The following is a 27,673-nucleotide window of genomic DNA, read 5'->3' on the forward strand; positions in this document are numbered from 1 at the left end:
CTGTTTTAATTGCTTTTCTACATTTGCTTATTAACACAGAGACCCTTACAAAGATAGTTTTATTAACCATATGTTGTTCTGTTCCTGCTCTTCCTATGCATCAACATCTTTGACTGAAGGAAAATGAAAATAATTTTCTCTTCTTAAAAAATATTTTAAATTTCACCTGCTGGATTTAACATGTGATGCAAAGTGACAGCCATGAAGCTTCTAATGTCAGTGGATGACAATTTCTGATAAGTAGTAAAAGTCTACTTCTGACTGAGAAGGAAATATTGGATTATTATTGTATTGGATTATTAACTCTGTGCTTTTGCAGAATTAAAAATTTTATGAGAATAGCAGAATGAACCATGAGAAAATAGACAGTTCCTTATTCAGCACAGGATACATATAATGCAAAACAAACAGTAAATTGCTGATTCCCGATGTTTCCTAACTTCAGTCTAGCTACATTCCTGCCAGCACTGAAAAGAGGTGTTCGAAATTGCAGCAGTGCAAATATAACTTCTGGGAGATCTAAGGAACTATCTTATGCAACTGTTCATTTTATTGGGTGTTCTCATTCAAAACTTAATCCTAAATCCTTCCTAAAGATTATACGTGTGCAACTGTGTTGTGGTTTAATGATTCCTATTTATAAATTTATACTTATGACATATGTAATTTTGTACCTGCCATATATTTTGTACAATTCAATTCTTCAGAAGAGTTGGATTTTTCTCTTCAAAGTAAAATAAACCAAGAGTTCTGAAGTCTTATCAGATATGCAAACAGGGCTTAGCCTGTACATTTTTTCTCCACTCCCTTCAAATTCAGCAGGCCTGCAAAAGCTTTATTGTTGAAATATTTTTTTCAACAAACACTCCCACTGGATTATTCACTGTTGAGACATAAAAAGCCTGAAAATTCAGAAAAATACAGAAAAATCTGAATTAAATGGTCTCTGTCTTGTAGCTTGATCACTGCTGGCCTGAGATAATCTCAAGGCAAGATTCATTACTACCTAGTAGTCCTTTGGGCTGGTGAAACACTCCCATGGAAAAAAAATAAAGGTTGGTTTAAAATAAAAGTTTTGGTGATCCCATACAAACCACACTTTCAATGCTGCACCTTGCCACCTTCTCAGAACCCAGTGATGAATACAAAGAATGCTTTTGCAGCACAGCTTTCACCTTTCTTATCACAATCCCTGATGTGGTGCTTAGGCAAGAAGAAGGAATTATTGGGTGAAGACTTGTGCAGTGGTTGAATATGATGAATAATTATGCAGTGTTTGTTTCTAACAGTGAACATAAATGCTGGAGTTCTTAGCTTAGAGGAGTGCCTGTCCACAGAAATTTCTTCAGAACTCTAATTTAAGGAGCAAGAGTGGGATTCAGTTCTTCTGACGCATTCGTCTAGACATCTTTTAGAGCCAATGGAGAGAATTAAGCTTTTCTACATTATGATTCATTGATCTGTTTTATTACCTCATTGTATGAGATCAATTTCTCCTTAAAAGTGCCTCCTTTACTCCATGGACTGGAAATGGTTTCTTTGTGACCAGCTCATTTTTTTACCATTAGAAGCATTTCCACCCCATTTGTCTTCCCCTGTAAATAAGCAGAACTAGACCCCTTCAGCTTGAAAGCAACCAACCAGGACGACGAGCAGGGGACTGCCTCAAGCTACCGGTGCTGCGTTTGAGATCACACCCCTCTCTGGTTCTTATGCTGTGACTCCTTCAGGGTTTTAGTTTGAATCCAAACCATTCTTTTGAAGTCATTCCCACAGTCATTCCCAACTAACTACTGAGCTTTGATATGCTTTGTGAAACACTCTGAGTTTGTCACTGGTTCTCCTTCAGATGAAACTATGCCAGAAGAGCACTCCAAAAATGCCCCTATTGCTGATGTCTTCAACTCATGGGATCAGACTAGAGAGAGTTTGAAGTAATCCCTATGAAACATGCATATTATGGTTGACAGGTTCTCATATTCAGCTGTTTTGCTACAGAGACATTTGTTTTAGACTGCACTTCTTCCTAATTCAGATACAGATGCAGATTTCTAAAATCTGCCCTACGGGCACCTTTTCCACTGATGGTACACAGCCAGGAACTACTGCTTGAACACCGGTGCCAATGCCACCAGCTTGTGATCATCTATATATTTTATGGCTGGCATACCTGGCACAGCTCTGGTCCAGCCCTCTCTCCTTCACAGCTGCGAGACAGCATGTACCAGACTGCATCCAGCAAGCAGCCTGCATGCCCACGTGCATCTTCTGTGAGAGAAGAGTGCTCTGGCATGTGGTTGACAGCCATAGTATGTCACACATCTCCGAGGCCAAAAAAACCTTGACCTGTTTTACTTACTGCAGCAAACATGATCTCAGTGACTACAGCACTCTGCAAGGATAAGGTAGAACTCTGCTCCTCTAAGTAGCTGTCCCATGGAATAGCCAACACAACAGAACAAGTGCCTCCTGGACTACAGGATAAGCTACAGCCGATGGTTTGGTCTCCCTCTGCAGGAAGAGAATCCCTGTAAACAGAGGAGACAATTGAACCCGAGTCTCCCACATCCTAAATCAGTGCATTCACCACTCAGACCCTGGATTAAAATCAATTACCACCTATGCTCCAGAAGAGCATTTTGTGTGATGTCCAATCTTTGTGGAGCTGCATCCAACTGCTTTCTCAATGAAGCTGCAAAATGACATGGATGCAACTGTAATTTATGGCCTTAGGGTGATGTGCTGAGGCCAGTAACAATACAAAGTTTAATGTTCTGTTAGTCCTTATGCAGTAATTCAGCACCCTGATAATCCTTACCAAACAAAGATCTCTGGGGAAACAGGCAAGCAAAAGCCTAATTCCTGGACTGTAGTTTTAGGCAAACTGTTGTCTAAACTACTTTATGCAGTTGAAACCAAAGGGTTTCTGAGCACACCGCAGCACACTTGCATTAGGACCACCTTCTCTAAAACTTGGGGCACTCAAAAAGTTTAAGCATGCTCTGGTTATGCTAAATATGAGCTGGACTTGTCAGACTTGCAAGTTTTGCACTCACTGGCTTTCTCTCGTTCTACCACGGACATATCTACATTTGTTTATTTTCACCTGACCTTTGGCACGTCTCCTTTACTCTCTACGTGCCCTCAGTGGAGCGGCACTCCCTGGTACCAGGCGGCTGCTCAGCCCTTGCAGCACAGATCGCCAGGCAAGTCGCGGGGCAGGGTGACACACCGGGGCAGCGGGAAGGGAACTGCACCACTCGCTCCCACCTCGCTGGGAGCGATTGCCGCCCGGGGGAGTCACCCCCGCACACCTCCGCCCCAGCGCCGGCTCGCCTCTGCCTGGTGCCGACCGTGTCGCCCCCGACCCTCCTTCCTCCCTCCACCGCCGCCACCCCCGGGCCGAACCGGGCCGCAGAAAGGAGGGGCCAGCGAGGGCCCCGTCGGTGTGGGGGACGGGAGGGAGGAAGAGAGGGGGACAGGGGACAGCTCTCCTCCGGGCGAAACGGGAAAAGAGATGGAGAGGAACAGCTTACCTCCGGGAGAGACGGGTGGGATGAATGGAGGGGAGCATCCACCCTCTGGGCGAAACGGGTGGGATGGATGGAGCGGGGCAGCTCCGCTCCGGGTGAGACGGGGGGGATGTTTTTTTTAGGGGGGGCGGCAGCTCCCCTCCGGGCCGGACAGGTGGGATGGATGGATGTAGGGATAGAGGGATGTAGAGATGGAGGGGTAGAGGGATGGAGGGATGGAGAGATGGATGGATGGAGGGTTGGAGGGATGGAAGGATGGAGGGATGGAAGGATGGAGGGATGGAAGGAGGGAGGGATGGAGCGGGGGGGGCAGCTCCCCTCCCGGCGGGCCGGGGCGCCTCGCCGCGCCGGCCCGAGGGGCTGCGCCCTCTGACGAGCCCGGGCGATGGGAGGCAGCGCGGCGGGGCGGGGTGACGGCCGCGGCTCTAATAAGGCCGTGGCTGGCGCTGGCCGAGGGCTGTTTGCCCCCGCCCGCCCCCGAGCATGCAGTGCTTCCCCGGGCTGGTGCTGGCCCTGAGCTCGCTGCTGGGCGCCCTGGCGCTGCTGCAGCTCTCGCTGTACCTGCGGGTGCCGTCCCGCTACGGGAAGCACGAGGAGCGGCTGTGCCGGCCGCGGGGCCGGCTGCCCGCTCGCTGCGCCTGGTTCCTGCAGGAGCTTCCCTCCTTCCTGGTGCCCGCGCTGCTGCTGGCGCTGCGCAGCCCGCCCCGCCTCGAGCCGCTCGGCTGCCGCCTCCTCTGCTGCCTCTTCTGCTGGCACTACTTCTACAGGTACCGCCGCCGGGCACGGCTCCGCCGCGGCCTCCCCGCGGGAAGCGATAAACCGAGGGAAGCTGCGGGAACGCGCGCAGCCGGAGCCGGGCGGGCGGTGAGGTCGGGGCAGGTCCTGGCTCTGCAGCATCGCTGCCTCCCGTGTCAGGCTGGCGATCCCTGGTCCGCGTCCCTGGACCCCCCTCGAAGTGCAGGGGCCGGCCGGGTGGGCATCTACGCCCCAGCCCGGCAGCCGGGGGAAGGAACAGGTGGTGCTCGGATGCTTGAGTCAAGGGAGAGGATGGATGGTGTGTGGTCTCGATTGTTCCCTTAAAAAAAAAAAAAAAAAAAAAAAAAGGGGGAAAAAAAAAACGAATAAAGAAAAAAAGACGTTTCACTAAGCTGGAGCAAAGGTTTGGATAAAACTAATCCAAATATTATGTAAAGGCACATGCGAAGTGCTTATTTCGGGCAGCAGAAGCGTCGCATGTGCAGCGCCAGGAGCAGCGCCGGGCGCCAAATCCAGCCGTGGGAACAGGCTCGAGGATTGCCAAGGGCAAACCCTCAGAAGCGCGGGGAGCAGGGGAGAGCACGGCTGAGCCGTCAGGGCAGGGGAGACAGGGATACTGCGGGCTTTCTGTGCCACAGCAGGAAAGTTGGTTATTTATGCTCAATTCGTCATTCTTACTTCACTGTCAAAGTAGCAATTTATATTTTTTTTCTTCTGATTTCTTTTCTTTTTAGAAACCTTGTCATCTCAGAGTCAACGAATGCTGTAACTCTACTTAATTCTGTATTTACTAATCAGGAGCTCAAAGAAAAAGTAGAGTTTTGATCCACTGTTGCTCATAACTTTTAAGAGACAGAGCTCTATAATTGCCACTTAGTTCTGCAGCCAGTGGGACTTGGTTCTGGAGTATATCACCAGAATATATCTTCTGCTCCACTTCGATTTTCTGTGGAGTTCTTTCATAAGGAATTTGACTTTTAGTTATCTGTTTATGAAAAAAAAAAAAGCTTTTATTCATGAATGGCAAGTGCATGTGAACAACATTATGCCTTTGCACAGTAAAGAGCTACATAACTTTTGAGGCAAATCTTTTTCTGACTTGTTTTGCTATTTTTTATATCACAATTTTTTTTTTTTAGTTTTCTTCATAGAAATAGAAAATATTCTTGTAATATTTGATCAGAAATTATTATTTGCAACTCAACCAAAATCAATATATTGAAAATCAAATTGCAGTATCTCTACAGATAGTTTAGGGATAGAAACTCCAGGCTGTTGAAGGTAAATATAAAACAGAGAATGGTTTACAGTGCCATGACTATGTTAAAGATATATTTATTATCCCTAACATTGTCTTTGCTGAAGGAGTCAGCTGAAGAACACATCTATAACACATTTGACTTCCAGCTAGATGTATTATTTATATGTAATTATACAAAATTTGATTTAATGTATTCTGTTATTATCAAGAATTTCTGATAGTTTGAGCTGGACTTAGGCAGAAGTACTGTGTTTTCGTACACTCTCTTTCTCAAATAATTCAGGAGTCTTCTCATCTGTTGCTGCAGTATACTTTTTCTCTTGTAAAAATAAAAGCCCTCCCTTCAGCCAAGTCTGTATAACAATTTTCTTTCTAATACTGCATGTTACTCCAATAATGTTCTTACAGTGTGCAGCCCCTTCTCACACAAGCCATTCTAAGATTCTACTAAATCAAGTAATATTAATATTGTATTAAATATTAATACTCTATTGTTATGTCAAAGAGCAGCAAAATCCCAAATTAGGAGTTTTTCTGGTTTTCACCTGACACTATGGGAACAGGCAGGTTGTTTGAGGGATCCTTGGCAGAAAGACCAATTTCCACATGGTTGTGATTATAATTAGAGTTTTATTATAAAATAAAAACTTTAACAATCATCATAGCATTGTTATCCACAATTTCTAGCAGGCGGGACAGTTTATCATCACACAGATTTTTTTCAGCAATTAGCATAGCTTACAGCTTAAACAGAATTTGAGTAGCTTTCTTATTTTCTAGAATTTTTTTTATTTACCTAGACATTTAAGTTACTTGGACCCTCTGCAGATTGGGTCAAATTCTTAGTAATCAGCATGTGACACAATACTGTAATCTAGGCTCAGCCTTTAACTAAAAAAACTAAAACATGAGCTACTCAGTCCTTGGCGGAAGAAGAGGATGATGGTAGAAACATCCCTGACCATCAGGAATTCACGGGTTTTGCCATCCAACATCAGCTCCAGTCTAAGCCCACTTGCAGCTGTTAGGGCTGTTAGTGGACATGGGCTCTTAGGCTTCCCTGTTCTGTACCGAGTGCCACCACGTCCTGGTGACAACACTGGTGGGCAAGCAGTCTTATTACAATGTTGAAAAACAGGTAGAAAGAAGGGGGTGTGGGGTGGGTGTGTGCAATGCACTTATGGATAATGGATGTTTGCCTTATAAAATGATGTTTTCTATGCTAACCATATTTCCAGAGGGTCACAGTGGATTAGGGTGGTTCTTTGTCACACAGTGTTTGAAAAGAAGTTCACTGGTTTGACATAACAGCCAGGCTTTATCTAGATTTTCCTTTTCCATTTATTATCTTTGCTAGAAACAATCTAATAACAGTTTTAAATACTTTTGTGATTATATTTGACTGCAGGGATAATGAGTAAAACATTCAATCAATTGATAACAAAATTACATTTACTTAATGGCTGTAGCCGTTCACATTTTCTGACTTTAAATTTTTGAAGTGAATAAAGCTGTTCTACTTCTAATTATAAACAAATTTTGTTAATCCACTCCTATTTTAAGTACTGGATCATCTGACATCTCTACTTAAGCATTCCTTTATGTTTGCATGAAATAGAGAAAAGTTTCCTTGTATATTTTTGCATGATTTTGTGACTTCTTTCTCTCCATAGGGAAGCTTTTTAGTTCCTAATTTTGTCTCATCTACTATACCAAACATGCAAGTGGAAGGGTAGTTTTTAGTAGAGGTGTGCTCAGAAGGACAATATAGTCCACAACGGAGAAACAAATTTTTCAAGGACCACTGTGCCCAGCTATTCTGTCTTTCTTTGTCATGTTGTTGTTGCCGGTAGCTTCTGTTTGCCTAAAGCACATATTTCAGGGTAACTTCAAGTCTGGACCTGAAGATCCCAGAAGATAAAAACATCCATCGGTTTCCATCGTTTTCTTTGGTAGTGTTATTTTCTGAACTCTTTTATTTAAGTGTGTTTAAAATGCCTTGCTTAAATTTGGCTAGCCTTGATTTTCTCTCAGTGGTGCCTGCCCTTTCTCACCCTGTGCTAATTTAAAGCACTCCTTGGTATCCTTCAGTATTTTCTTACCATGATATCACTTACATGGCAACTGGATCATGTTCCGATTTACTTGTTACGGAGCTGTCATGTCCTTTATCAGCAGCAGTTTGATCGACTTAATGTAGGAACACATGATCATATTTCTGATGCATTAGTTACTGGATGTGCTATGGTGTTTATACTGAATTTGTGGGTTTGTGGTGGATTTATGCCAGTGACAGGGGTACAGACATTACCTGATCTGACACAGAGTTGGAGTGGTGCAGACACATGATACTTCATTTAACACGAGGTTGGTCAGGATAAAATTACCTTTTCATAAATTTAGGAACAGGTTTAAACCAGCGAAATTAACTTGTCCTGCCTTTGGACGTGGTGTCAGGTAGCTACAGCATTTTTTATTTGATCCGAGGTATCGTAAACTAGATTTATAATGACACTGAACCACAGCAGAAGGCTTACAATGCAGGACATTTCTCCCCCTCCCCTCAGTCCTCAGATAATTTCTGTGTCATTTTAAGCTCTCCTCTTTTTCTATATCCTTTTTAAAATTAAGACATCAGTGTGATGCATAATACAGAGGTGGAGTTGTAGTAGCATGTCTAGAGAAAACATTACTTTCCTGTTCCCCCATGCTTACTCCCATGTTTACAGATTGGGAGAGTGCTTTTTGGCTTGGAGTCATGGTAGGATGCCCTGTATTTCCAGGCTACTTAGAACGCTCTGGAGCTGGTGTAACCAGGACTGTAACCAAGGTTACAATCTATCGCTCCTTAGGAGTTGTTTCTGTTTGTATCACTGTATTTCTTTGATTTTAAAGTAACTTTTCTATCTGGTCATACTGCTCTATAGTTTCGTCTCACACAGGTTGATATTCACCAGTTGTCTAGAATTTGTGCCGTGTGCCAGCTTAATCAGTGGTAATTTTGTATTTATTGTCAGATTGTAGAGGAGTATGTTGGAGTGTTGTAATGATCACTCTAACCCTTTTCTGAAAACTCACTGGGTTAATGCTGATGGCTCCTCACTAACAAAGACTTTAGAGGACCTCTCTGCTTGCCCGGAGGAGCCCCATGAGCCAGGTCTGGCAGGTCCTGTGCCCCCACCCAGCCCACTGCTGACAGAGAAAGGAGAGGGTCATCTGAGTGCTGACTGCAGGCCAAAGTGCCAGCCCTCCCCTAGTGCTGCCCACACAAAATTTGCTGCCCAAGAGGATGTGAGACGGAGGTGGAAGAAGCCAGGAGACCTTGCCTCCATCCTGCCTTGTCCAGTGTCCTGTGGCGAACTGTGACAGCAGTACGCTTTCTGCCTTTCTCTGCCACCACTAGGCAGCAGCCTCTCTCTTTGTGGCTTTCCTGAAGGACTGAAAGCAAGCAGCTGCTGCTGCTGCTGAGGGGAGGAGATGGAAGGGAGAAATCTCCAGTCCCACCCCCTCCTTGTTTGGCTGCCATCCTTAGCTAGCCAGTTCTTTGTGTCTCAGTGTGCACTTTATTGCCGCAGCATGGTGTGAATGTAATGAAATTCAAATGCTCTTTGGTGCTAAACATAACATCCTTAAAATCTGAATTATATAAAATCTGAAAAAAAATATAAATCTGAATTTATCACATCTATTCTAGTCAAACTCATAGCTTCTTCACTTTGAGCAGGTAGATTCTGTGATGGTAGGACCTCCCAAATTGATGGGGTGGGAAGGCAGAGAAAAGGAAAAAGAAAGGGAGAAAAGCAACAAATGCCAAGTCTGCCATCTGTGTATCCAATCTCAGTGGAAAGCTGGCCATGAGCTTAAAAGGATGAGTGGCATAAAATGTAAATACAGGAATACTTCTTGTGATAAATGACTTACAAAGTATTTTGCTTTGAAATGTAGTTTGTAATACAGCCTTTCCTCCCAGAGGAGTTGTGCTAAGAAGATACCAGCTGAAGCCTTCAGGTAGCAGGGAGAAGCTCCTTTGCTACATTTCCATTTTGCAGTTCAGCTTCAAAAAACAAAGGTGGGGAAAAAAATATAAGGTGATGAGAGGAAGCCTTTGGAATCCAAGTCCATATAAACCTTAATGCTACATTCCTTCTAGCAATGAGTAAGATAATGGTGAGGGAGCAGAGGAGATGTCACCATTGTCAGTGGCAGCAGGAAAGGTTTTCTTTCACTGATTTACAAAGTTAATCCTGAAGATACTGGTGTAAAGGACACAGGGTGCCAGATTTACCCCTACTGTGCTGCCCATAATAACTGAGGCACGAGCAATTAAAAGAGGCATTTCAGTTTCAAAGACTATCTAGAATCACATTTATTTATTTATTTATTTTCTTCTCTTGCAACTTTGTTTTCAGTCAAAGCCATAATTCTTTACTGTGTTAGTATATAAACAAACCAAACTGTTGTTTTCATTCCTGGAGTGTACTGAGGTGAATCTGGATGACGTTAAGTAGGCTGCTCTGAGATGTAGCTGGATCCCCAAACTCCTTTGATTGAAGGTGATCCATTTAGTGTGCCTGTACTGGGTTTTCTACAAATTGACATCTTTCTAAAATGATCAGGGAATGCAGGCTTTCATGGCAAAAGAATGGAAAATGAGCAGCATTTGAAAACAGCATTTTTAAAATGTTAAAACAGATTTTAGCACTTCTTTTGGCCAGTTATCCTCTCTCTGAAACTAAGTTGGGGGGAGAAAGACAGACTCTCCCTCTTCCTTTGCTCTGTACAATGCGACCCATATAGTCCCTTTTTAAGCCTGCCTGCACTGCCTGGTTGGTCAGCAGGTGCCATGTTTACCTGGGCGTGCTGGTCCTTTTTTCATGTAGGTGTGCCTACTTGTGATCAGTAAGAAAAGCAGCTCAAGCCTCCAGAGAAATGCAGATGGATGGAGGCTCCAAATGAGTAAGTCATTTATGAATTAATTTGCTCATAATTTGTAGAGGTATTCTGCATTAGTTCGTACAGTTTTAGTTACATTTTTTTAAAATATGAAGTGGATATATGGAAATTAAGATTAAGATTAAAGTGTATGTATATATTTCTAAGTGGTACTCTATTATAGGAATATGCAAGTGATTATGATCAGCCTATATAATAACCACCAGATCCAATCCAGAGACTATTTTTTTTACCCATAGAAACAGTTATTTTATCCTTTTATCTTAGAAAGTCACCATCAGTAAGTGTCAATAACTAAAGACATTTTCATTGTGGGCCTCATGAAACCTTTATCACTAATCTCCCAGTATAAAACATGCAGGTATTTAGCAGGTAACAAATCTTGTTCTCTTTTCCTTCAACTTGATGCTTTGGAGTAAACCCTAACCAGATTCCTTTTGGTCTTCACCAGCTACTCAGTAATACATTTTCATCCTTTCCTGCTGTTTGAACTTGGCAGTAATTCAAGATCTGGCAGTGATTTCCTTAACAGAGGCTGGCCATTTGCTCTGCCTCTTTCGCCCATTCCTTGCTCCCCACTCAACGAGTGTAACTGTGATTTATCCCAGTGTGTATCAGTAATGCTAATATATGATTCCTGCTCTTAAGTGAAAATATTAGATTCTTTGCTATTTTCATCCAGGTTCCTCAAATTAATGTATTAATAGTCAACAAAAAACATCCCTTTATATGTTTTGCCTCATAATTGTAAGATGCTCATGTACCCAGTGCTTCATGGAGTTTTTTATTTTGCAGTCTTCTCTAGCATTATGGAATACCTTCCAAATTCTGCTCTCAAAATAGAATACTGGCTGATTGCTTTCCCAACTATTCCCAAAATAATTCTATCTGTGCATTCATTTCCCATTGGAAAGTGGGTTAACATTACAGAAACTATTGGTTTTGCCCAGCCCAAATTGTACGCATGTGATTTTTCCTTTTCTCTCTTGGTCTGGAAGATTTTACGCAGAGACGAAACAAAGAGATAACTAAACTTCTGACTTTTGTCTTTCTTCATTTCTTTTCAAGACAACAAGCCCATTAACAGTTTATTTCTATCTGACTCCAATTTGTCTGTGCTGTTTTGTCATTACGAGGCAGCTTTACAATCCTTTTATGATTTTGTATTTGTACTTCAGATTTTTTTCTCCCAGGTAGACATTACTGTGTACTGTGCTCCTGCTCTCCATTCCCCATCATATCCACTACTCCTACTGTGCAGCTAAGGCTGTAATTCCCTAATCCGGTTGTTCAAGGAGGTTTTGTATGCTTGTGTGCTTCAGGGTATTACAGTTTACAATTCCAGAGACATTTGTTGTTTTGTGGTCAGATCATTGGCCTGAAGTCCATATCCAGAAAGCCTGTTCTGCCCTCCAGAAGTAGAGGGAAGTGCCATACACACAGAACAGGTCACAGAAGTTTTTTTAGTTTCATCTCTGCTACCTGGAGCAGGGCCATTAAATGCACTCAAGGAGTATTCATGTTTGCTCTGAAACTTCACTGTCACTGTTAAATACAAAAGACTTGGTGGGCACTCAGTCCCAGCTGCTCTTCAGGGAGCTGTTCAAACTGCAGACCCAGGGCAGAGACCCCATTCCCAGTCCCAAGGCTGTCACCGAGGCTCAGGTAGGCTCCTCTGATCTCACCTATGTAAGGTTTGAGGACACAACAGACAAAAAATTATCTCCTAGCAGAAGTCCTGGCAGCATGGATTGGGAAAATACAACTTGTCTTGAATGCCACAAAATAAAAAATACTGTGAGGCTTACAGTGAGGGCTAGAAGGTGGGAAGAGAATAGCAAGGAAGGGACAAGTAGGAGAGTTGTTAAAAACAGCTAGGGCAGTAGTGAGGGGCAGGAGTGAGAAGAAATGGAAAGGAAAAGCAGGCAATGTGATAGGCCAATATCCAGGTATCAAGTGACACTTTCATACTGACACTGTCCACTGTGTTGAGTGATTCGCTTAGCAACTTTCAGTGTTAGGAAATCTTGGGATGTATTTTGTGAGGAGAGAAAGATTACTGTGACTCATAGTCAGCCCATGGTAGTCTTATAAAAAAAAAATATGATACATTAGAATGATCAGAGGACTTAGTAAGTACAAACTCAGGACCTGACCTGGTCATTTCAAATTTTGTTCCTCCCTGAGTACATGTAGTGCCATGGCAATGAGGTCGTTCAGTTTCAGAAGAAATTTGGAATACTAACCTTTCAAATGTAAGATATTTCAACCAATGGTCTTCAAAATGTGACCCAAAGGATTTAGAAATTAAAGTTTTCAGCCTTAACTTTCTTCCTATTAAAAATAAAAAAAATTCACTTTTTCTGGCCATTTTAGTTATGAAGAAGACTTTCCCAAAACAAAACAGGTCTAAACTGCTGCAGAGGTTTATTACTGAATCTTTCAGTTCCATCATATTGTGTAACAAGTTTCATTGTATCATAACAAATAGGGAAGAAGATGACCCAATGAGGCACTTATATACTCTGGGGACTGTGGTGAAATGATCAAAAATCCCTTTATCAGTAATCTGCTGCATGGTGAAAAAAGCACTCTCAACAGAGGCAGGACTTCAAACTGGTTTTGATGAGAGCATCTATAAAATGGAGCTAAAGAGAAACTACTTTAGTTTACAGCCTCAGTTTTCTCGCAGTTCTGTGAGCCCACTGAGAGCCATAAAGAGGTGAGAATATGAAGAAGGAAGGACAAAGAAGGAACAGTGTCAGGAAGACTGGAAAAGCAAAATGCAGGCAGAGCAGGAGTTCAGGCATAAAGGAGGAAAAGAAGGAACTACTAGAGTGGGAAAAGCCAGTTAAGAATGTTTTAAAAACTACTAGTCATGTGTCTTACAAATCTAGTTGCAACTCCAGAGTCTAGTGTGTGTTGGTTGGATACAGTCAGACCAAGCTTTAACTCTGAAGAGGAATAGCTTACCAAATGGTAATTTCTCATACCCATATGGACAATTTCTGGAAAATAATGACACTTAATCAGCTAAGTGCAGCTATAGGAGCACAGATTTGCATGTCCTTGGATTTTGTACCACTTTTCACATAGATGCACCCTTGTGTTCTGCTCATGCTCTCAGACTCTGTGAACTCTTCGCACTCTGCTCCGGTAGAGCAGGGAGCTTTTCAAAGTGCATAACACAGTGTCTGGTTAAGTTACTCTGGAACACACTTCACGCTTTTGGCAGACACCCATAGTTTAGCAACAGGAACAAAGTGAGTTTTCATAAATATCAAGTGATTATTTCTGAAGAAGAAAAGAGTAAGATACCTTTCTGAAAGATATGCTTTGGCTGGCTAAGCCTTTGACACACTACTGCTTAGATAAAACAACAAACATTCTCCTAATATTTGAGTACTGCTGCCCTTTAGATAATGTCAAATAGGAGAGGTAATCATGAAGCACTGCTGGATCTGCACATTTGTCATCACCATAATCCATCTAGTCATGTTGAACCTTGTCCTGTCCTCTAATCCTCATACAAATATAAATCTGGAACAAGTTTAATTAGGGTTTCAACTGTGACAGCTGGCCTGGCGCCGAGCTCATCAGAGCCCCTCTCTCACCAAGATAGCTTCAAGTTCCCATTCCTAGGCAGTTCCTGGACACATAGAGTCCTCAGATTTTCTTCTCGTTCCTGATGGACGTTTCTCTGGCCTGATTGGGACTCCTAATACGCACCACTGCTTCTCTGTCTCTCTCTAATGTCTAAGCTGCATTTTCTATACAGCTGTTTAGGCCTATTGCTTCTTATTGTGTTCCCAGTAGACAAGGAGAATGTTTTACGACTTTCTTCTTTGTAGCAACTTTTTGTACAGTTGTAGATTGTTATAATACCACTGGTTTTGTCTTAGCTATTTTAAATAGACCTGAGTCCTTCAGTCTTCCTACTTGTATTTTCTGGGCTGCTTCTGCTTTGTCTTTGTCTTTTATAGAACAGCATCCAAAGTAGAAAGATTACTTCAGGTGTCTCCAACAACATTCCCACTCCCACATTACATTTTAATATATGCCTTTTTCACTACCAGCACTCTCCCTATATGCAACCTGTTTTCCAGCTTGTCTTTTACATTTGGTCTTAGCAAGTATAGTATTTTGCCATTGTCTTTATTGAATCAAATCTATTATTTAAAAACTATCAAACCAGTATTGCAAGATCACTAGCCTTCACTCTTGTGCTCAGCATCTTCCAGAGTTGTGTCAACCACAAACATTGCAATTTTTTTTTTCCTCCCAGAGGAATAAAATTGACGAAAAACCCCCTGAGCAGTACGAGAAAAGTCTTTTGCAGAACCTCTCTCACAAGATCCTTCTATTTTGATAGTAAACAATTTTTAACTATCCCTCAATATAGTTTTGCAATAGTTTTGCAGCCACTTAACATGCTCTAAATCAGGAAATCCCAAGTTATTTATAAAATGGACAGGTGAGACAGTGTAAAAAATCTTAGTAAGGTCAAGACATGGAACACCTTCTGCTCCTACCATCCCTCTCCTACAATATATCCACTTTATGTCAATTCCTTCACTCTACAAACCTACTTTAAGAAAACAGGATTACCTAAGCCACGTATAGGAACGAATCCTGTCTCGTGCTGTTGCAGAAATATCGGATTCTGAGACAAAGAGTTGTTCCAAGTAGAAGTGTTTGGCTTTTTAGACAAGAAGTCCATCCTGCTGTACATTCTGGACTCTAGTATCTTGGCTGTACAGTGTCTGAGGAGAAGTTGTGAGTTTGTACGGGATGGTACTGATTTTGACAAGAATCTGTACAAGGGACTTATTTCCTTTGCTCTATTAGCTTCACCTTACCTTATTTGGCTATGAGAAAAGCATTTAAAAACAAATCCCCATTTTTCCAATGAATATGCCTAGTTTGACAGGTGATGGTGAGAAAGATATTAACATCTGGTTCATCTGGCACTTGCTTCAGTTGCTTTTTGCTATGGGCATTCAATCAATTTTTCCCATCGTTTAGTTCAGCTCTCATTCTGATCTCCTTTCCACATTACCAACAAAGAGGAAAAAGTAGTGGCTAGCTAATAGCAAATAAAAAGAAAATAATATTTTTAATTAATTGTTTATACACCAAAATGGAAGCATTTGGGAAACAAATATACCAGCATAAGTGTATACTGAGTGTAACTAGCTGATGGATTGTGGCTTGCTGAGTCAGCTTGTTACTGCACCAAACCAAACAATTCTGTTGTTGGTGTCCCTTTAGAAAATGCATACTAATTGAAGTACAGGGATTTGTTTCTATACCTGCAAAACCATCATAGAAGATCAATGTTCTTCATGATTCAATAATTTTTTCCAGTGACAAGGAAGAATTCTCCTTTGTTGATTCTGGTAATCACTGGGAGATACTAGATTTTCTAGTGACATTTTCAGAAATGGAAGAAAACCAAGAGGAGTAGCAAAGTAATTTATAAACAAACTTGCAAAACACTTTTGTAATCTGTCTGCTGTTGTAGTGAATTTAGAAGAACAAAAATTTTTGCCTTGGAATTAATCTTACACAGTTCTTCTTTACTAAGTAAAACCAAATACCCATTTTTAGGCTCTATACCTTTCCTTTTCCTTATTTTTTTACAACTACTTATATTTTATTAAATATAGAACAGATAATAATGCACGTATGCAATGTAATGAGGACCAAGCCGTATCACTATCCTTCTAACTTTGCTAACTGCATAGCATGCTTAAAATTTATAGCAATCAATGAGGCATTACTGACTAGTGCTAGATAGACCAAATTGACTGAGTTGAGGTGTTTATAGTGTTGGAACCGAGCGTTACACAGTTCAGATTCCTTAAATTTATCCCAGGTCAAACGCATCATGTTTTTTTCAGCTATGATTGATAGTAAAATAGATGCAGCATTTTATTTTTAGCCTTTCCCGTCAGATACACATGCTTTTGAAAATCTGTGTATTTTTTCCTCTGATCCCACTTTATTCAAATGTAGTGGTAAGCAACTGAGCTTTTCTGACCCACTGCCAAGGCTTCAACCTGAAGTCTGTATTTAACAGTGTGGCCACAAGTCAAGCACAGTTGCTGATTCACTTTGACTCTTCTGCAGATTTTGTCATCCATGGTGTCAGCCTTCCTGGCATAGCAAGTACCACTCTGGAGCTTCACCCGTAAATGCTGGTGTTAAGCAGTTGCTAATCTATTCTAGGGATTTTACTCTATAATCTTTAACATGTTCAGTTGTGTAAAATGTTAGATGAGCCATGAGACATTAGGAAACCCTGAAGTTATCACACTGGGTTAGAGCAGAAGTCCTTCATAGTCAGCATTCCCTTTGCAGAAGCCAGTATCAGATCATTCAAAGCAAAGTGCTGCAGATGACAGTCAGTTGTCCAGGGTAGCTGCTTCCTTCTACCTCCCTTAAATGGAATACAATTTATTCCCTGAAATACGAAGATTAATACCGATTTCAAACCTTTAGACTTTTTCTTCTCTTTAATAAAGGACCTGCATTTGTCTGTAACCTGTGGTTATTCTCCTTCTTCTCTCAGTCCTACTAAGCTTTAATTTGATGTTATTTCTGTATCACATTTAGCAGAAATTTCTTTTCGTTCCATTCAAATCAACTTCCTGTCAGTGTCATGAAAACTCTTGGTCACAGCTATTCAGCTCTCCTAAATAAATTACTTTCTAGTATTGTGTGTTACTTTTTATCTTTAATAAGATTGTTCCTGTTAATATCCAGTACAAGTTCAGCAGCCCCCATGGTTCACTATGGCAATCTCTTCTATGTCTCTTTTCATTTTGCCACTGAATCCCGACGCATTTCTGCTGTCTTTGCATTAAACCAGTGCTGCCCAGTCTTCCTCCTCTCCACTGTCCCTCTTCTCAAGAACTTCCTCAAACCCAAGCACAGTGCCATCTGTCTCAGGGTTTCCTCAGTCCTTCTCCCATCCCTTGATCGTATCTGTGCTTGTATCTCTTGCCCAAGAAAAAGGAATCTGCTCCTGACAGAAGTCTTTATCTAGCCCTGAACTTGCTACTAAGAGACCACAAAGAAAGATTGTCCCTACAAACAGACTTCAGGTTGGATGAATTTCACAAGTGAACCACAAACATCTCAGAGGGGCTGCAGGGATTGTAGATTGAGTCAATTTTTTTAGGCAGAACACTCGGATATAATCCTGACATAACAGGTTCACTATTGTTTTATACAGCTGAAATGTAAGCTTTTCAGTGATACATCTATCTTTCTTGTTGCTTTAATTACAGTCATCAAAAGTCTGTCCAAAGATCTTTAGAGGAACATGGAAGTAGTGTGTTTTGTACGTGGCTTGGGAAGGACAGCTCATTCCAAACTTGTGTTAGTCATCCCTAGATACATAAATCAGCATGTTTAAAATAAAAAGGGAGTCCTCTCACTCCCATCACTGTCACTGTTCAATGTGATTTAAAATGAGCTTACAAATCAGGCTGGGGACCGGGAAGATAACTGATTACAGTTATCTGATGGTTTCACATTGTCCCAGTGATGCAGGAATGGGGCCCAGAGCGGCTCCCTGTCCGGGCCAGGAAGATGTTCCCTGCAGCTGGTGGTCACCTGCTGGCACACACAGCCATCGCACACTCTGCATCAGCAGGCTCCGCAGGCAGCTGTAGCTAGACATCAGCTCCAAAAAAAGAGCCCAGCTCCTGAACTTACAGCCTTCCTTACATCAGGAGATGAGATACAAATGCATTACAGCATTTGAGATCAGGTCTCTGTCCTGCACCTGCAGGAGGTATTGCCAGGGGCTTAATGGGCAGTCCAACATTCCTGCTTGCCAGCATTGCTGGTGTGTTTGTCAGCTGGGCTGTAGCTCAGATTTTGTTCCTGAGGCTATGCAGGACCATGTCTCACAGTGCAGACCTTAACAAAAGGGACACGGTCCACCCTGCACGGTACAAATGGCTACTAATAAACTACTTTCTCTCCTTGTCTAAATATTCCTGGCTTGTTTACCTACAGCAGAATCCATAAGAGTAAGTGGGGAACAAAAAGGCAAAGCAGGGTAGGATGTTCAAGGAGAGGAATACAAGAAGTGAGGAGGTTTTACTGGGTTTGTGATGCTGGGGCATCTGGAGTCCTCATGATGAAAGAGGGTTAAAATGGTTCATTTTAATTTGAAAGTATTTTACAGTATTTTGTTTTACTTTCCCTTTGAATGGACACAAGATTGCCTGCTGCTCGGAACTGACAATTGAACCAGTACATTTGTTTAAACCCAGTTTGGGATAACTGAAAATTTTTGATTGACTAATTGACCACAGGAAACTTAGTGCCAGATTTTGTTCTGGTGTTTACTATACATGGAGAATAAACTTCACAGTCTTCTCCTATAACTATTCCATGAAAAACAGTGAAACACAACTCAAAAATAGTAAAAGTTAAACATTACCTCAGAGTGCAATTCACAAATAACCTCCAGGATTGGGCTCAAAAAGAGAAAGTATGTGTAGACCCTTCAGCAGTAGATGCCTTTGGAACATGTAATTTGACATCCATAACTCTCCAGAATAATTAGAGGCTTTGTGCAAGGCATCACAGATACCCCAGGTAGAAGTCCATCATGTTTGTGAACAACTTAAGCCTTTGTCCAAGTGGTCAGGTATGCTGAGGGTGTCCACAGCTCTCTGGTACTGTGATTCCAGGGACAATCTATGGCAAAGACTCCTGTGATGTTAATTGTTGCAAATAGAACTGGCTTGAGGTTGGTATAATCTCCCTAGGTTTGGACATCAGCCTTTTCAACCTGTGCACAAGACAGATCAAAAGTAACTCCACTGTTTGATAGCAGGCAAGTCCTTTCTTTTCAGGTCTGATGGTAAGTTTGTGTAACACAATCATATTGTTTTGCTTATCACCTGAGGTACAGATATTTGTACAAATAAGAAAATGAAAGCTCCCCCTCAGGAAGGAGCTGCAGCAAAGGGTCTAAACAGAGGTCTGACTTAGAAAGGTCTTTGGTTGAGAATGTACCAATAACGTGGTGAGAACTTGCAGACAACACCTAAGCAAAGAGTTTTCTGTGAGTGAGAAAAGGGACTGCAACCTGTGCCCTCAGTGTAACAGGGTGTCTCATCTACCTACATGACCTCTGCAGTAATTGCACCCATACACACCCCTCAGTGGCATGTTTTTCGGTGCCATGGAGTCACTCAGTGACTCCACGGCAAGTGAGCTGCAAGGGCCCTGAAGGCATCACCCTTGCCAGGGCCCAGCTGCCTGCCCTCACTTGGGCCACCAACCCTCCTCAGCTTTTGTACATCTGGGTGGGACAAGCAAGGAACCAGAGTGTGTGGAGCCCAGACCATGCAGAAATGGTTCTCAGGCAACCATTCAGTATGTTGGTTCATCCTCACTGGGGATTCAGGGCAGACCTTGCTCTGCATTGTCCAAGGAGAGCTAAAAAAATTCCTGCAGGGATTCAGAGCATTCCTGCTCAGAAGGAGTCCGCAACTCTCTTCTGGAGCCTGGCCAGGGTTACAGAGGATGAGCCAGGGCATTCAGATAGTGCCCCAGCATGGGAAGAACACAGCTGGGTTATGGCCAGCTCTTGTCTTCGAGGGGAAAGGCACCACATCATGCCTGCCTGCCATTGCAACCTTTCTGATTCCTAACCCCTTGCTCATCCCAGTTAGACCCAGAAGAGGGCCTGGGGGCAGAGGGCTAGCTGGGCAGACACAGCAGGAGGCTGGTGATCCCCAGGCTTGGAGGCAGCCAGGTGCCTCCCATTCTTAGCACAAGTCCTGAGCCCTTGACTCAATTGCCCCAGGTGTAAAACACCTCGAGTTTCCAGACTAGAAAACATGAGCTGCTACTGTCTGACCTATTGCATCTAGGCCCTGGACAGCAGAAGACACAGCAGGAGCATAAACATCTCCAAATGACAAGCTGTTGGAGGACTGAGAGCCCACTCTTAACGGATTACGATAATATTTGTGAGAAAATTTCCTCCTTCTGTGGAAAGAAGAACAAACCTATAGTTTCCCTTAGTTTAAGTGAGAGTCTGGAGTTTTCAAGAAGCTGGGCTAATACCTTGAGCAAGAAATTTCATGCAATATCAAATTATTTTCACTTCAAAACCTGTTGTTCTAGAAAATAAATGATGGAGAAGAAAATGAATAATTCATTATTCACTCATTTAAAAAGAAGCTGTTGGCAATGGTTTAGTCAGATGCAGTGCCTTTGGCCAATAAAGATGATAAAGGAATAATGAATTAGTCATCAATACTGCACCGAAAGAAAAAGGTCGAATTTGTCATTGGACTAAATCCAAAAGGTCAGATTTGTTCTGTTGTTCTAAAATGATGGCCTTCAGTCCCCCTTTGATTTTTCACACTGCAAAATAGCTCTGGCAGAGATGGAATGTTTAAGCCTATTAAATGTTCCTGTTTTAACTCTGTTGCTTTTTCAAACCCCATCAGGAATAGGTTGTGTCCCCTCAAGTAGCTGTGTAGTAGCACCCAACAAGTGCTGTATTAAAATAACTACTTAGGGCATTGTTCTGATATAGGGAACTGAATCTGGCCTCTGGACTTACAGACCTACAGAGATTTCCTTGGAGAATTTGTTCCACAACAAACAATCTTGGATGAAATCCTGACCTGGATTGTCCAAACTGCTATGAGGCAGGATTACAATGATGCCAGGATTTCAGTTCCCCAACAACAACAGAAAAAAGCTGGTGCTTCCTGGCCACCCTTCTACTGTACTTATACCTTGCAAGTAGGTTCTTTGTGTCCTGTGTCCACACATCCATAGCAGATAGGCCTATGGCCAATTTTTGCCCTCCTGTTACTGCAGGATAAGTCACCTCTCAAGGCCTATAACCTCTGTCCTGCAATAGTAGAATCAGGAAGCATGATGGAAACAATCAGCTTTGTTGGGAGGTGACAAAAACTTCTGTTTGCATCAGCTGTAAAAATTCGGAGACTCTTACATGTAACTTAAATGTTACTTAAATGTAATGTTCTGACAAAGGATAAAGCAATGCCAGTCCCTCTTAAACCTGCTATATAAATTCCCCTCCTAAACTCATTTTGCGTGGTTTGGCATCATTCCCTCTTCTATACAATTTGCTTTTTCCAAGCCTCTCTTTGTAAGTTTCACACTTTTTCTCGTAACTGTTCAGTCCAATTTGTCAATATGACTTCAACAGGCAGGTTGGGTTGCTAAATCTGGCCTCGCCTACTCAGAACTCCAGCATCACATTCTGAAGGGGCAAAACCAATGATTATTAGTAATATTGCTCCAAAGAGCATTCCTTTTCATACTGTAATAAATATGACAAATGTGATATCACTATCTGAAAAATATTTTCCGACTTCTTAGGTTTTACTGTATTTAGAAATATTTGTCACTTCTGCATCACAACTGCCTTAATTGCTGGAAATCTGTTCTACCTTGCTTTGGAAAGCAATGAATACACTAATGTTGCTGCCTGTACTCTGCTTACTCCCTTTCAGACATGCTCAGTATGACTTAATCTAGATTTACAATGTTACAACATTTTATGCCTCAGCTTGCTTAAATTGATGTTGGCAACATGGGATGTGAATTACTTGTCAACAATGCTTCTATACTAATATGATGAGCACCATCCAAAGCCCAAGAAGGCAAAAGAAAGAGTGTAGATTTTACTACTTACACTGATGATGTTTGACCATCATTGTGCCCATGTGCCTCCACAGCACCCTTCACCTGGTCCACCAGAGCTTTACATCAAGGTTTTAAAATGAAAATGGTGTCAGTGGGCACAAATTCCTCATTTTCATCAAGAAAGGAGAAGGAAAGTACAGAAACATTCCCAAAGTTTCAGTGAATATGGATGAGCTGTCTAATTTCCCAGCTTGTGTGTAGTCCTGAAGGACAGGAAAAGATGGGTATCTGTAGCATTTCATGTTCCCATTAATTGCTGATCTTATATTGTTATAGTTGTTTTCATTTTTTAATATTTATTGACTTATTTTCTATTTTGTGTTTTTTTCAAGTTTTTTTCCCTATCACAGAGAAATTGCAAATACAATGTTACCATGAGCAATATGCTGACTTTTTTTTCTTGTCTACCTTAGGACATTTATTTACCCTTTCTTCACTAGAGGCAGACCTTTCCCACTGCAATTGCTTTTCTTTGGCATGTTATTCTGTATCTATAATGGCTTCCTCCAGGGGTACTACCTGATTTACTGTGCTGAATATCCAAACGACTGGTGCACCGACATCAGATTTACATCAGGTAATTACAGCTGCAGGATTACCAAGATCTAATCTCCAAGCAATTTGTAAGCATTTTGAATTATGTTCTAATCTTTACTGAACATGTGAGTCAAATCTGTTGTGATGGAAATCAGCCTAAGACCTGCCTGCTGGCCCAGATAAAACAAATAAATGTGCAGTGACTTTTTTTTGCTGCTAGCCAGCCACCTTATAAGATGTACGATGTTGTGCATTAGTCTCAAATCACAAGTCAGCTTTTACTGACACCACTCCAGAGCCTTCTGCTGCTATGGGCTGTGGAGATGCAATCTCAGGTCCCAGGTGCACAGGGATGTATCCTTGCTCAGCCAGAAGTGTCCACCCAGCAGTGGTTGTGTGTGAGTGCAAGCTGTGACTTTCTCTTCCCTGCCAGGGAGCTTTGCACTTGATGCAGCTATTCTGACTGAGAGAGAAAAGAAGGGCAAAACCCCGGCATGAATGAGGCTTTAAGGACAAAGGGCTCTTTTTTCTCGTGGGAGGCACAGGGGAAGATTAGAGATCACGCACAGTCTGGTTATATGTTAATACAATTCCTTTATATTTTGTAACTTAATAGCTTAGCTGAACTTCTCCCTGTAAAATCCCTCAGAGAGTAACTGAACAAGAGTAGCTAGGTGGCATTACAGATTTGGTGCTGCACAAAGGGTGTTTTTTAAATGTAAGCATAGCAATGAAGATTAAAGTGGGGCTCTGAGGAAACATTTTGGATATGGTAAGTTCAAACTAACCAAGGTACTTTCTGTACCCCATTTCAGACTGTGGATGCAAATTCAGTCCTTTCAGACAGCATGTATTAAAAATTCTGGACATTGTTTAGTAAGAGCTCCCACACCCAATAAAGGAAACAACACATCACTTAATTTTTGTGATAAATAAAATATCATATATTTAATGGTGGGGGAAGAAAATCAGCTTCAGTAGTACTTGAAATATTAAATAGAAAACAAACAGTATATTCTTCCTCTACAGACTCTGTTACTACTGGAAGTGTTGAGGTTTTATCAACATTTAGCTTTTCCCTATACTTCATAGCGCACATGCCACCTCTATTACTTTCCTCACTTTCCAGTCATTGTCAGAGGTGGTTTTCTCAGTGTTTAATGTAGCATGAAATGTAGGGCAGGTCACCTGCAGAGTTTCTCAATCAAATGCCTCTAGTTTTTCAGCTAAATGGAATATGGCTAATGGATCACTCTAGCCAGAAACCATCAGCATCCTTCAGGGAGTACCTGCTCTCTGGGCATGCCCATCGCTCTGTCCAAGCAGCCTCACCAGCAGCAGACTGGGGTGCTGAGATGTAGGTTCACTTCCTGGATACAGGGATGTGCTGGATAAGTTTGTGACTCCATGCTCCTCTTCCCCAGCAGTAAAATGAGAGTATTGGTACTTGCCTACAGCTCAGTGGTTACTCTGCAGCGATGTCCACATCCGTGGCTGACTGTCACCAGCCAGTTAGTGTCGGTTGGGTACTTTGTGTCTCCCCTTGAATGTCCAACAAAGAGTGACAATGCCCACCTGGGAAGTTCTGCTTTTTCTCATATCAGCTGTAAGTGCTCTGGTGTCACCAGTCATCTATGCTTCTCCTGTTCAGTGGCCTTCTTGGTAGCAGCACATCTTTTGACTTGAGAAAGAATCCACTCACCTCATGTTAGGACCCCTATCTGCCTGCTGCAAAGTTAAACCTCGTGTATGTGCTTGAGTAGGAATGACTAAACAGAGCTGGCCTTCTAATCCATTTCTTATTTATTCCCTAGGCCTCCTCTTATTTCTGCTGGGAATGGGAATCAACATTCACAGTGACCTCCTGCTGCGCCAGCTGAGGAAACCTGGAGAAGTCACTTACAAGATTCCTCAAGGTATATCCTTGTCCCCCATATCCTTGAAGATAGTAGGGCATCAGGATAACGTTTTCTGACTGAATTCACTGGAAAACTACAGCAGTGGCAGAGGTGCTGGTACCACACAGGTACTCAGTTCAGGTGCCCCTCTAAGCTACAGGGACCAGCATGAGCTGGCTGCAGACAGTCCAAGAGAAGCAGAATGACCATCTGGAAAATATGAGCTGTGAGGACACATTTTTGGAAGTGGGCTAGGTAATTTAAAGATGATTGAAGTGGGAAATAGGAAGAGGATTTTAGCTTTGTGAAAGACAGCTGTAGAGATGGAAATACTCCTTTTCCATGCCCAAGAAGAAGAAGTAGCAGACTTCTTACACTGGAAAAGGGAGATTTAAAGTGTAAACTTTAGAGGGGAAAAATAACACCAAGGATGCAAGGTGCTGAATTGCCTTTCCTAGGAAATGTAGAGCAATATGGATAGGGATCCAAGAATTTCTTGGTTTTGATGTTGACTCCTTCTGCTGCCTTGTTATGGATGGTAATATCTCTCCCCAGAGTTTCTCACCTCCAGTACTTACCTGCCTCTTGTAAATGTTGTGAAAAAACTGAGATCCAGATTTCGCATTCCCCAAAGGCAGTGAATTTGCAAAATATTTTTAGGGCATGAAAAGAATTGACTACTGTTAATAATTTTAATTTAAATCAAATAATGGGCTATCTTGAGCTATTTGCCAAATGGAAATAAACTATTGTGTAAGTGCTGGAAAGCTCTGGGTGAGAATTACCTTTGATTCTTTGATTCTTGTATTTATACAAGAGTCCTGTACAAAATCCCCATTTGGCATGGTTCCACTGGCTTCAAGGAAGTGGGTTTGGGTTGCTATTATGGACCTTGAATAAGAAAGTGAGAGTATTCTGCTACTGCCTTTATGGGAAATAATTCTCCATGGAGATGACTGTAAGAATTAAATATTTTGTCTGTTGATGCAGGGGGACTGTTCACCTATGTTTCTGGAGCAAACTACTTTGGAGAAATTGTGGAATGGTTTGGTTTTGCCATAGCAACCTGGTCCCTCCCAGCCTTCGCCTTTGCCTTTTTCACTCTTTGCTGCATTGGGCCACGTGCTTATCACCATCACAGGTATCAAAGTGTTCCTTGCTGTATGTGCTGTTTACACTTAGAGTGCAGTTTGCAAAATGCCAGAGAGGAAGCAGAGCCAGGATTCAGGACAAAACTGAAATTTAATGCTATGTACAGGAAGCGTATTGGCCTATTTGTGACTGGGTGGAGCCTCTGTCATATGGGCCGGACAGTCATTTAATCCAACATGAGTTGCATCACTGCTTCTGCCACGTTAAAGCCTCTTTTCACTGAGCCTCGAAAATGTGAGCCTTCCCTAAGGGTTCTCTTGCAACCTCTGCAGTCCTTTGGAGTAGATACGGTCCCCTGCCCTGAATTCCTAAAGTTTCTACTTCAGGTCTGTTAGAACCTTAGCAGCATTATCAGCTTTCACTTCGTTAAATAAATTGGTGGAAGGCTCTTTTGCAGGAGTAGCACACCAAAACAACACAGCGAGTCAGTTTGGAGGAGTTTTAAGTTTCCTCAGCTCAGATGGATTAAAACTGTGCAGTTTCCCTGTATGTATGCAGGTTCACTCTCTTGCTTATTTTCTTTCAGGTACTATCTCAAGACATTTACGGACTATCCAAAATCAAGGAAAGCCTTGATTCCTTTTGTTTTTTAATGATTGAAATATGGACTCTTTTTTTTTGTTTGTTTTTATAGGATTTTTTTTTTTTTCCAGTTCCTGGTTTTAATGTTAGGTCTGACTACAATTGTACAAATGACAATCTGGGGGTACAACAGAAAAGAAGGTAATTTGGAGTGGAAATTCTTGTGGTTTTACCCTTTTTTGTGTTTTTGTTTTTGGGTTTTTTTACCCTTTTTACCCCATCTGCAGGGTAAATTGCAGATACTTGAGGGCACAGGGACTCCCCAAACAACATATTTGCTTGTCTGTGGAGTTCTATGGAAAATGAACATATAACTACGCTGACATCAGAGAAAAAGCACTGGATAAATATTGATGAAGAAAAGTAGAACGTAAACCCATTACTTCGGAGCAAGTCTTCAGCAGCCACTCCAGTTTATAGCACTTCTGCAACTGCTTCTTCCTGCCTCCATGCTGTAGTACACGTGCCCTTGCTCTGCTGGCAGTGCCCTATATGTTGCCACTCTTTAAACCAGAGTAGGGGTCTCATTTGCCCCCAAAATTACTCAGCCCATTATTCTTCATCTAAAAGCCAGCTTAGCTCCCAGAAACATAATATTACAAGAGAGTATTTGTGCTGGCACCAGGCTGGGAGCAGTGTGCCATGGCACAGAGGTGATGTTAAGTACACATTAAGAGATGGAAGCTGGCACTCACAAGCACAATGTCTGTGTTCCTTCCTTAAGCAATACTTTCCTCACTGTCAGATGATTAATCTTCAGACACCAGGGTTTGTTTTTTCAAATGTACTTTGTTATAGCAATTGCAGCTCCATTAGGATTTCTTTTTCTCTTGCAAATCCAGATCCCTTTTCAGAATAAAAATTTTTCCACTCAAAACCACTCAGTTGTTGTTCATAAAAAGACTTGAGATGATGATGTATGACAAAAATGACAACAAATAAGAAGCCTTGTGTTAAAGAAAATGTTCTCTGACACTGGCAGTACATTTTGTCTGTGGAAAACGTTTTCAGATACTCTTATTAGGAAATGATGCAGAGATGTTACTGAATTTTCACAAAAGCACAAAATGTCTCTTCCTAATTTCAGAATACAGTCAGGAACATTAAAAAAAAGTCATTAACCCTTTTCGGAAGAGATGTCCTCGTGGATGATTTTAGTTACCCTTCAGAGCATAAAATCCTGCTAAGAATTATGCTGAGTAGCTGAAAATAAAAAAGACCAGACTGCACACATGGAACATACTACCTGCTGCTGGAGTAACCTGATTGATTGTATG

General features: G+C 41.9%; 1 protein-coding gene across 1 annotated transcript; it reads left to right on the forward strand.

The window, feature by feature from the left end:
- The first annotated feature begins 3,918 nt into the window (after positions 1–3,918).
- On the forward strand, positions 3,919–27,657 carry SRD5A2 (steroid 5 alpha-reductase 2). The gene is given in 6 exon segments (XM_050315400.1): positions 3,919–3,961; positions 3,964–4,300; positions 22,641–22,804; positions 24,579–24,680; positions 25,653–25,803; positions 26,341–27,657. Coding segments are annotated over 6 exon segments (864 nt in total). The 3' UTR covers positions 26,408–27,657.
- Positions 27,658–27,673: the final 16 nt, after the last annotated feature.

Source organism: Myiozetetes cayanensis, unplaced genomic scaffold, assembly GCF_022539395.1.
Source record: "Myiozetetes cayanensis isolate MyiCay16 unplaced genomic scaffold, myiCay2020 scf2-11, whole genome shotgun sequence".
Classification (NCBI taxonomy): Eukaryota; Metazoa; Chordata; class Aves; order Passeriformes; family Tyrannidae; genus Myiozetetes; species Myiozetetes cayanensis.